An 11,881-nucleotide genomic window follows, 5' to 3' on the forward strand; every position below is an offset into this window, starting at 1 on the left:
TTGGACATGTGAAATATATATATATATATATATATATATATATATATATATATATATATATATATAGTGGAGTAGTACTCGTTTTTATTGTGTTATTGTATTTTTAATGTGCTAAATTTGATATATTAGTTTGACAATTTTTAGTTTATATAACATATGTTGAATAAAATTTTATATAATGTGTATGTAGAAAATTAAATAAACTTTGATATATTGTACAAATTAATTTTATATAGTACAAAATGCATTCGATAAATTTTTAGGTATTTACATTTCTACTATGCTAAAGTATTATTGTAATTGTTATATATGTGAGTGGTTTGGCTTGTGATAGCCATGTATTTTTAATAAATTTAAATTAATATTAACCCCATAGTATAAATTAAAAAAAATTGTAATTTCTCTTGTAAGGATGGCATGGTAGACTAAGAGATAGTAGTATATAATCCAGACAGATGTAAAAGTTTAAAAATAAAAAAGATAGCAAAAAAAACTTGGGAACTTAATTAACAAATGGGTAGGTTTTAAAATTAATAAAATGAGAAATTTTATTTAACAAATTGGTAGATTTTTAAAATAAAAATAAACATGAATTAAATTAACAATTTTTAAAATTCAAAATCTAGGTAATTTTAGGATCTGTTTGATTTGCTAAAATATTTTTGTTTTACGTTTGATTTGAAAAAAGTTCATTAGACAAAGTATAATAATCAAATTGTGTCTTATATCTCAAATTCACATTATTTATTATCTACAACAATCCCTTATAATTCACATTATCTACTGCAATAACTTTATCATGTTGTATACTTTAAATTCATATTATCTATTAGTTGTGATAATCTTGTCATATCATGCATTTTGAATTTACATTATCGACTATTAATTTGCTTGTATGTATTTCGTATTTTGAATTCCCATAAAATATTGTAATAATGTAAATTATATTAAGATAATTAATATTAAAAATAATATTTTACTAAATTTTATATTATTATGCTTGTGTTGTCCATTGTTAATCAAACAATGCACACGATAAAAAATTGTTCAATAACTCAAGTATTTGTCATGTGATATTTTCTTTGTAGAATATTGCGTAACAAACACACCATTAGAACAAATTGTTGTTTTTAAAATTGAAAAGAATAAGAAATTTTAGTTAACAAATTTGGTAAGTTTTTAAAATTAAAATAATATAAGATTTAATCAATAAATTAGTTAATTTTTAAAATTCAAAAGATAATTAGGGGGGGTGTTTGGTTGGAGATAAGTTTTTTTTACCCGAGAATCATGAATCCTAGGAAAGTTGATTCATGTAAAATACATTTGGTTAGTCTTAATATGTTTCCTGAAAATCAAAGATTTATATAAATACACAACTAAAAATTTTCTTCCACTCGGAAAAGTGAGCTAAAACTAATTTTTGAAAATCATAGTTTCTTGGCAATTTTTTTTATTAATTGCATATTAAACATGAGAATCATAGTTTCCCAATCCAAAATTCTCACGAAAGTAAAAAAATATTCATTTACCAAATGCCCCCTTATGGTGGTATGTTATGGTTAGAACAAGGTTCACTACCATCAAGTCTAAGTGAAATGAATATCGTACTTATTCCCAAATGTGATAACCTGTTGTCAATGAAGGAGCTTAGGTCGATATCGCTATGCAACATAACATATAAGATCCTCTCCAAGGCTTTAGCAAACCCTTTGAAGCCTTTTTTGTCGAGGTGCATAGATGAGGAACAATCAACTTTAGTGGAGGGTAGAGTGATCCTTGATAATGTGATGGTAGCAAACGAACTCATGCACTACTTGAGATTCAAGGCAAGAGGTAGAGAAAGGGAATTGGTCATGAAAATTGAATTTAGTAAAGCCTATTATAGACTCGATTGGGGATATATGGAGGCAGTTATGGGAAAAATGGGCTTTTTTTAAATCTAGATATTATGGATAAGGATGTGCATGACATCGGTGAAGTACTCAATTATCTTCTATGAAGAGAGAGTGGGTCCTATTAGTCTAGGGTGTGGCATGAGATAGGGCGATCCCCTATCACCCTAATTTGTTTATTATAGGCATTAAGGATTTGTCGACATTAAACAAGAGAGTTGAAGCTCAAGGTTAGCTCCATGGAATTCAGATATGTCGAGGGGTCCCAAAAGTGAGCCACTTACTCTTTGCTGTTGCATTTTTTAGAGCAAAAGTAGATGGATCAAGATAGATGACGAGAATTCTGAAGACATTAGAATCAACATCATGCCAATGTATTAATTTCCAAAAGTCGAAGGTTATGTTTACTAGGAATGTCTCATTAGTGAAAAGGAGTAGTTTTCTTGATGTGTTAGGAGTGGTGGAAGGTCTGGGAAACAAGTACTTGGCTCTTCCTTCACTGGTTGGAAGAAGTAGAAAGTTTATGTTTGGATACATTAAAGATAGAGTGTGGAAAGTGGAAAAGGATCCAATCCTGGAGCGGCAAGTTTTTATCAAGACAAAGAAAAGAGATCATGATAAAGTCTATGTGATAGCATAACAGGAACTCAGGTGCAATTAGCAGACTCAGATGCAGAGCAAGCAGGAGAAGGAGAACAGGAGGTACAATCAGCAATTAACAAAGCTAGCAGCACGAAAAGAAGGATTACAAAGCCCACTTACCTTAGAGACTATGTCTAAATATTCCAGAATCAAGAGAAAGGGATCCACGAGATTGTTGCTGACAATGGGAGACAAGAATAACAACCTGATATTCCATTGTACAGAAAAGGACAAAATTAGTTATGAGAATTATCAGTATAAATACACCATATGTAATAAACAGCAATCAATCAATGAAATCAGCTCTTTATTTCTCCCTTATCTTTGTTTAGGAGGTCCTGGTCCCTCAAAGGCCAGAATTATCTCTGTTAGCACCTATCATCTTGGTGCTCTCGTTGCTTTGCCGCCATGGTTGACCCTCCCAAAACCCCCACTCCCCTTGAGGACGCCATCCTTAAGCTTACAGCTCAGAACCTTACTCTTGGCGAGACCCTGCAAACAGTCACATTACAATTAAACGAAATCCTTCATCGCCTTCCCTCCACCACGCCACCAAACCCCACTTCGCCACCCATCTTGTCCACGACCTCAACACCACCTGCATTAACACACAAAATCAAATTAGATGTTCCCAGGTTCGATGGGACTGATCCCTTGGGTTGGATCTTTAAGATCACCCAATTCTTTGAGTATCATGGAACCCCTGACACAGAGAGACTCACCATAGCCTCCTTCTACATGGAGGGTCGCGCCTTGTCGTGGTTTCAATGGATGAGTGGGAATGGTCAGTTTACTTCGTGGCCCGCTTTCCTTCAGGCGTTGCAGACCTGCTTCGCCCCTTCGTAGTATGACGACCCCACGGGGGCTCTGTTCAAGTTGACGCAGCAGGGTATGGTGGCGCAGTATCTTGCGGATTTTGAAGACCTAGCCAACAGGATCATTGGCTTGCCGGCGCCCTTCTTGCTTAGCTACTTCATATCGGGCCTCAATGCCGACATTCGCTGTGAGGTTCAGGCCCACCAACCCCTCACTTTGGTACAGGTGGCGGGCCTTGCTCGCCTCCAAGAAGAGAAGTTCGTGGATGCTCGACAAAACCCTCACCCTCCACCCCTACGACCTCGTCATCAGCCCTCACCTCTCCCACACCCGATAACCCTTCATGTTTCGTCTCCGCCCATTCGCCCTGTATCTACCCCTTCCCTGTTACCACCACCCCTTCGTCAGCCAGGCCCTTCTGTTAAGCGTTTCTCGCTTGAGGAGATTGCTTCGCGCAGAGAGAGAGGCCTCTGCTTTAATTGTGAAGAGAAATACCACCGCGGCCATAGGTGCGCCTCTCGGGTATTTCTCATCGTGGCTGAAGAGGATGAACCCTACCCATCTATTATAGAACCAACCAACCCGATGTCGCCCGACCTGATAGACCCATACCCGGCCCAAATTAGCTTTAATTCCTTGGCGGGCCAGGTTGCTCCGGAGACACTCCGTTTCATGGGTGTCATCGCTGATCATCAGATCATCTTGCTCGTGGATGGTGGGAGCACCCACAACTTCATCCAGTTCCAGTTAGTCTCCCAATTGGGATTACCCACGCGCACCACCATGCCTCTGCGGGTTATGGTTGGCAATGGCCAACAATTGGAGTGCAATTCCTTGTGTGAAGCTGTTACAGTCACCATTCAGGCCACCTCCTTCGTGGTAGACTTGCATGTCCTTCCGATTGCGGGTGCCAATGTCGTGCTTGAGGTACAATGGCTGAAGTCTCTCGGCCCTGTACTTACAGACTACAATGCATTGTGCATGAAATTCTTCCATGCAGGTAATCTTGTGGAACTAAACGGAGACACAGAGTCCACTCTCAGTTCCTTGTCCTCTTCCCAACTCCTTCGCCTTCGCCGAAAACAACCTGATAACTTATACCTCCACGTGGCCATCATCCCTGATTCCTCTGATACCACCAATTATGATACTGCCCCTTCGGTCCAAGCTTTAATTGCTAAGTTTCCCTCCTTGTTCCAACCTCCCCAAACTTTACCCCCACCCAGAGACACTGATCATCGAATTCACCTCTTACCCCAAGCCACCCCTGTGAACGTCAGGTCATATCGATATCCCCATTACCAAAAGCAGGAGATAGAGACCCAAGTCGAATCCATGTTGCAGAAAGGCCTTATTCAACCCAGCAATAGCCCATTCTCCTCACCTGTGTTGCTTGTTAAGAAACAGAACACCTCTTGGAGGTTCTGTGTCGATTATCGAGCTTTGAATGCTCTGACCATCAAGGACAGGTTTCTGATACCCACCGTTGAAGAACTTCTTGACGAGTTAGGGGGCGCAAGTTTCTTCTCGAAATTGGACTTACTCCAAGGGTATAATCAAATTCGCATGTACTCCGGCGACATTCCGAAGACAGCTTTTCGGACTCACCACGACCATTACGAATTTCGCGTAATGCCGTTTGGCCTGTGCAATGCACCGTCTTCATTTCAGGCGACCATGAACGTTGTGTTTCGTCCATACCTCAGGCGCTTCATAATTGTCTTCTTCGACGACAATTTGGTCTACAGCGCGTCCATGGCTGACCATCTCACTCACTTGGAAGCTACCTTTCAGGTATTGTTGACCCACCAATTTGTTCTTAAGTTATCTAAGTGCTCTTTTGCGCAGTCCCAGGTCGAGTACCTCGGCCACGTGGTCTCATCACAGGGGGTACAACCAGTTGCTTCCAAAGTGGATGTTGTCCTTCACTGGCCCACACCGCAGTCTTCCAGGGCTGTCCGCAGCTTTCTTGGCCTTGCCGGATTTTATAGACGCTTCATAAAAGGGTACGCCACGATTGCAGCTCCCTTGGTGAAACTCACTACGCTTGATCATTTCCAGTGGACTGAACAAGCCCAAATTGCTTTCGATGAATTGAAGCGAGCCCTGTCATCTGCTCCAGTCTTGGCCCTCCCCGATTTTGACATTTCGTTCATCGTAGAAACAGACGCCTCAGGCATCGGCATGGGTGTCGTCCTCTCCCAGAAGGGCCACCCCATAGCTTTCTTCAGCAAGCCTTTCCACCCGCGCCTCCTGACTGCCTCTACTTATGTGCGTGAATTATTCGCAATCACTACCGCTGTCAAGAAGTGGCGGCAGTACTTACTTGGCCACCGCTTCATCATCATTACTGATCATATGAGCCTTAAGGAGCTCCTCACACAGATGATTCAGACCCCTGAGCAGCACACTTACTTGGCAAGGCTGATGGGTTATGATTACCAGATCATCCACCGTTCTGGTGCTAAGAATCAAGCTGCTGACGCCCTGTCTCGCATTCCTGACTTAGCATCATCTTCTTACTTGACATTGTCAGTACCATGCCCCACCTTCCTCGAGGAATTACGAAGACAATTGGAGTCCTCTTCAACTTATGTAGAGCACCGCGATGCTATTACACACTCACCATCCACTCATTCAGACTACACTGTCATTAACAATTTAATTCTACACAAAAGGAGAATTTGGTTGCCCCGGGGCTTCTCAATGATACCCACTCTCCTCACTGAGTACCATTCTACCCCAACAGGTGGCCATATGGGGATCGCAAAGACCTTAGCTCGTTTGTCAGAAAATTTCAGCTGGCCGGGAATTCGACAAGATGTGACTGACTTCGTTACAAATTGCCTTCCCTATCAACAGACCAAATACGAAACGAAGAAGATCGCGGGGTTGCTTTGCCCCCTTCCTGTTCCGCAGAGACCTTGGGAAGACCTTTCCCTTGACTTCATCTTGGGCCTGCCTTTGTACCATGGCAATTCTGTTATACTTGTTGTAGTAGACCGCTTCTCGAAAGGGATACATCTGGGCATGTTGCCGACAGCTCACACAGCTTATGTTGTAGCTTCCCTGTTCATTGAAATCGTGGGCAAAATTTACGGGTTACCAAGAAGCTTGGTTTCGGACAGAGACCCTCTGTTCCTCAGTCACTTTTGGAGGGAATTGTTTCAATTGAGTGGGACACAGCTGAGAATGAGTTCGGCTTACCATCCTCAAAGTGATGGACAAACCGAAGTCATGAATAAAGTTGTTGAACAATATCTTCGCGCCTTTGTCCATCACAGACCACACACGTGGGGCAAGCTCCTTCCTTAGGTAGAATGGTGCCATAACACTTCGTGGAATGTGGCCACTGGATCCACCCCGTATGAGATCACCTTTGGACGTAAACCGTTTAATTTTCCTGACTACATCGCGGGCTCTTCAAACTTGGATGCAGTAGATGACATGCTCAAGGACCGTGAAGAAACCTTCTAGGTGATTCGCAAAAAGCTCCTCAAGGCTCAGGTAGCTATGAAACAATTTGCTGACAGCAAACGCCGAGAGGTCACGTACCAAGTCGGCGATTGGGTGTTGCTCAAGCTCCGGCCACGACGACAGGGCTCTGCAAAAGGGGCATTTACGAAGGAGAATAAGTTGGCTAAGCGGTTCTATGGTCCCTTCAAAGTTTTGGAACACATAGGCTCAGTAGCTTATCGGTTACAACTTCCACCAATTGCTCGTATACATCCTGTCTTCCACTGCTCAATGTTGAAACGCTTCCATGGATCCCCTTCAGAGCAGGATACTTCAGTTCCATTGCCCACCAGTTTCCTTCAGGATCAACCTGTTATCTCACCATTGGCTATTCTCGATCAAAGGAGGACTGACCCAACAGGCCCATGGCAAGTCTTGGTGCAGTGGCACGGACTGTCCCCTGATGACACCTCGTGGGAAGACTGGGATCAGCTACACAGAGACTATCACCTTGAGGGCAAGGTGAATTTGCAAGGGACCCCGGATGATAGCATAACAGGAACTCAGGTGCAATTAGCAGACTCAGATGCAGAGCAAGCAGGAGAAGGAGAACAGGAGGTACAATCAGCAATTAACAAAGCTAGCAGCACGAAAAGAAGGATTACAAAGCCCACTTACCTTAGAAACTATGTCTGAATATTCCAGAATCAAGAGAAAGGGATCCACGAGATTGTTGCTGACAATGGGAGACAAGAATAACAACCTGATATTCCATTGTATAGAAAAGGACAAAATTAGTTATGAGAATTATCAGTATAAATACACCATATGTAATAAACAACAATCAATCAATGAAATCAGCTCTTTATTTCTCCCTTATCTTTGTTTAGGAGGTCCTGGTCCCTCAAAGGCCAGAATTATCTCTGTTAGCACCTATCACTATGCTTCAATTGATCCTTATGTATTGTATGTGCCCGTACCTATTGCCTGCATCTCTTATAGATGAGCTGGAGAAAATATTTAACTCTTTTTGGTGGAGCTCGAGTAATGGTTAGCGCAGACAAATCAATTGGTTGAGATTGGAAAAACTCTTAATGAGGAAGGAGTTTGAAGGGATAAATTTTTGGGATATTCAAACATTCAACCTAACATTGTTAGGTAAACAGGCGTGGAAGCTTATTACTTGTCCAGATGCATTGATATCGAAGTTGTTCAAAGCCAGGTATTTCCCATATAATGATTTTTTTGATGCACAATTTAGGAGTAGTCCAAGCTACACCTAGCGAAGCATTTGGACCTCCAGAAACATTGTTAGAGAAGGGTGTATAGCAGGGTTGGGAGGGATGATCATGTGAGGGTGTGGGATGACAAGTGGTTATGAGGAATTGAGTACAAGAAGTTAAGTCAATACCAGCCCATAGGAAAAATGGTGTCTTGCAAGATAGTTTCTTTCACCATGTTTTGGTTCCTAAAAACAAGTGCATTCTCGTGTCTTCATAAGGACCACGCCTTTGCAAACCATACAATATCCCATTGTCATTTTTTCCTTAATCTAATCCAATCCGATGAATGTTGATAAAAATGAGCTATCGGACATTGCGGCAAAACGGATTGAAGCCGTAACCAATTATAACAAGCTTTCCACACACTACGAGCAAGTACACAATTAAAGAATGCATGATGTATAGATTCCACTTCAAGATAACATACCGGTCATAGACCTTCATCCTTATCAACAAGAATATTCCCCCTCCTCAAGTTTTCTTTCGATGATAATCTATCAAGGAAAAACCTCCACATAAACATAGCAACTTTTGGAGGAATTTTTATTTTCATAAAGTTTTAAAAATATCTTCCTCTTGACTATCATATTTGGCTTTATGTAACCGATTTGATAAAAAATACACCATTAGGTTCACCCTTCCACCACCACGTGTCCTCCATCCCCCTTCTTACGTTCACACTTTCCACCTACAAATGAATTTTTTTACCAACTCTAATTCCCATTGAAACTACTCCTTCCTCCACCTAAAATTCCACTCCCAATGATTATCCCTCCAAATCCCTATATCATCAATTTTCTCCTTCTTGTTGTACTACACCACTTGTCCCCCCAAAAATTCATGAGAAACCCCTTTCTCACCCTCCACCCTACCGAACTCTCAAACCACTTGTCAGGATTGTTGACACCACACACAAGCTTATGATCTCTCCACCATATAGATTGATAATTTTTCTCCCTCCATATCTAACCCCGTCCACCTCCCATACTTAGACCCCAAAACCCTACCCCATAGAAAATCCTTTTTGTGAAAAATATTCCATCTCCAATTAGCTAATTATGCCCTATTAAACACCGCAATATTCTTTACCCCCAAACCTCCATGCTTTCTCAACTTACGTATAGAGTCCCAACTAACCCAAGCAATTTTTTTATCTCCCTCGTTACATCCCCATAAGAAATTTCTTTGCAACCTAACAATCTTATTTACCACCTTCCTAAGAATTTTGAACAAAGATAAATAAAAAAGGGGGCAAAGAAGATAATGCCGAATTGAGAAGACAAAGTCTCCTACCAAGTGAAAATTGCTTATGCTTCCAAGATGCTAACTTCTTTGAGACCTTTTCCAAGATAGACTCTTAAGTCTTCTCACACCTAGGATTTTCTCCAATGAGGACACCCAAGTATGTGAAAAGGAAGGACATGATTCGACAATTAAGAATATCCGAGAACCTCTCTAACACCTCGTCACCTACACCAATCCCACCAATCCTAGTCTTGAAAAAGTTGACCTTCAACATGGATATCAACTCAAAATTTCTCAACATAGCCTTAATGACCAATACATTGTTCAAGGATATCTCCCCCACAATAATAGTGTCATCAGCATATTGTAGTAAGTTGACTTCCACCAAATCATTTCCCACCTGAAAACCCTTGAACAAGTTTTTCCTAGTCACTTCTCTCATCATACCGGTAAGGCCTTCTCCAACAATGGTAAAAATAAAAGGCACCAATGGTTCACCTTGACAAAACCCTCTATGTAATCCAAATTCATGAGTTGGACTACCATTCACAAGCATAGATGCTAATCTAGAAAGCAAACAACTCTTAATCCAAAGAATCCATTTTTCATGAAATCCCATCCTCTTAAGCATATATAAGAAAAAGTTCTAATTCATGGAATCATATGCCTTCTCATAATATACTTTGAAAATCAAGTACTTCTTCTTCTTTCTTTTTGCTTCATCGATCACTTCATTGATCACCAACACACTTTGTAGAAGACTCCCCCTCCAAGAAAGCACTTTGCATTTGATCAATGACCTAATTAAGCACTTTTTTCAATATATTGGCAACCACCTTTAAAAGAATCTTGTACAAGCATCCTATCAAAGAGATAGGTCTAAAATCACCAAGGCCTTATGGATCCACCACCTTAGGAATTAGGATAATGAAAGAGGCATTACACCCTCTAGCAATAACCACATTAACATGAATGTCTTGTAAAAAATTCAAGATATCATGCTTCATGAAGCACAAAGATTCCTTAATAAATTTAAATTTAAAACTGTCCAGACCCAGGTTTTTAGAGCTTCCACATTCCCACACCGCCTCTCTAACCTCCTCATCCCCAAATGCTTCAATCAACATCATATTTTCCTCCCCCAAAATAATATTAAAGTGAGCACATCTAATGTAGGTCTTTCCCAATCTTCTTAGGAAAATCTCAAAGAAATAAATTTGTGAACTTGTTCCTTAACCTTTGAGGACTTTGGGACCACTCACCCTCCATATGTAAACCCCTAAGCAAATTATTTCTCCTCTTCCAATTCACCATAAGATGGAAATATTTAGAGGTGCAATCCCCCTCATTAAGCCACTTGACTTTTGCCTTTTGATGACGCAAGGACTCTTTGTGCATCACAATCCTCCAAAACTCCTCTTGTTGTGTTCTCCAAGAAACTAGCTCTTCCTCATTTAGGGGAACCTCCTCCCCTTTCAATTCCAACTCATTCATTTTAGCTTGGATAACCACTTGATTATTTTTCATATTACTAAAAGAAACCATATTCCACTCCTTAAACTTGATCTTCAATCTCTTCAACTTCTCTTTAAATATGAAAGCACCCAACCCTTGAACATGAATCTTTCACCACATATCCTCCACCACCTCTTTAAAACCTTTGAGTTCCCACCAACAATTGAGTGACCTAAAAGGCTTCAGTCCCCCTAATCCACCACCATATTCTTTACCAAGATTGGATAATGGTTTGAGATGTTCCTATCCAAGGCAAATTGTGTTCATCCACTCCGAGTACAATTCCACTCCCTTGTCACAATTATTTTTTCAAGTCTACTTCTTGCTTTACCATTCGGTCTCCACCACATAAATTCTCTTCCCATCAAAGAGATGTCTTCAACTTCCATATCCCATATAAATTGATTAAATTCACTAATTTCTCCAACCCCCCCCCCCCCATCTACCTTACTTCCCTCAATTCTTTCCCTTGCATATCTTATACTATTAAAATCCCCTAAGAGACACCACAACTCACACGAGCTATTCCTTTGGTGATTAAAAAGTTCTTGCCATAATATTCTTTTCCTTTCCATATCACATGGAGAGTAGACATTGATGATAATTATCTCCCTATTATTATTTTTCCAAATACCAACCAAGCCTATGAATCCATTTCCAATAATAGAAAAAGTCAAAACAAAGAATTCCTTACTCCATAAACATAGCAAGGCCCCTGAATTTTGTTCATAGTTGGAGCTGCCACTCATTCCACTTCATGATCACCCCACAATGCTTGGCATGTCTCTTTATTAATGGTTTCCCTTTTAGTCTCTTGAAGGCATAGTAATTGTATCTCTTCCTTGATCACCATGTTTTTCACAAATTTCCACTTCACCCTCCCACCCATGCCCCTCAAATTAAAGGACATCATCCTCATAATTCAACATCTCTATTTCCTTCCATGCATCTCTTTCTTGCCATTTTTAGCTTCCAATTCATCTCTCTCTTCCATATTTACCACCCTTTGAATCAAGCTTGTATGCTCAT

The 11,881-nt window shown here is 40.5% G+C and overlaps 1 protein-coding gene across 1 annotated transcript; it reads right to left on the reverse strand.

The window, feature by feature from the left end:
• Nucleotides 1-9,449: 9,449 nt before the first annotated feature.
• LOC114372436 lies at nucleotides 9,450-9,956 on the reverse strand. Its single transcript, XM_028329992.1, has one exon. It carries the CDS (start codon nucleotides 9,954-9,956, stop codon nucleotides 9,450-9,452), a length of 507 nt encoding a protein of 168 aa, XP_028185793.1.
• Nucleotides 9,957-11,881: the final 1,925 nt, after the last annotated feature.

The sequence above is a fragment of the Glycine soja genome, chromosome 2 (assembly GCF_004193775.1).
Source record: "Glycine soja cultivar W05 chromosome 2, ASM419377v2, whole genome shotgun sequence".
Classification (NCBI taxonomy): Eukaryota; Viridiplantae; Streptophyta; class Magnoliopsida; order Fabales; family Fabaceae; genus Glycine; species Glycine soja.

Coding starts and splice junctions, on each gene's coding strand:
- LOC114372436 (XM_028329992.1), bottom strand. CDS start 9,956: ATGGGATTTCATGAAAAATGGATTCTTTGGATTAAGAGTTGTTTGCTT.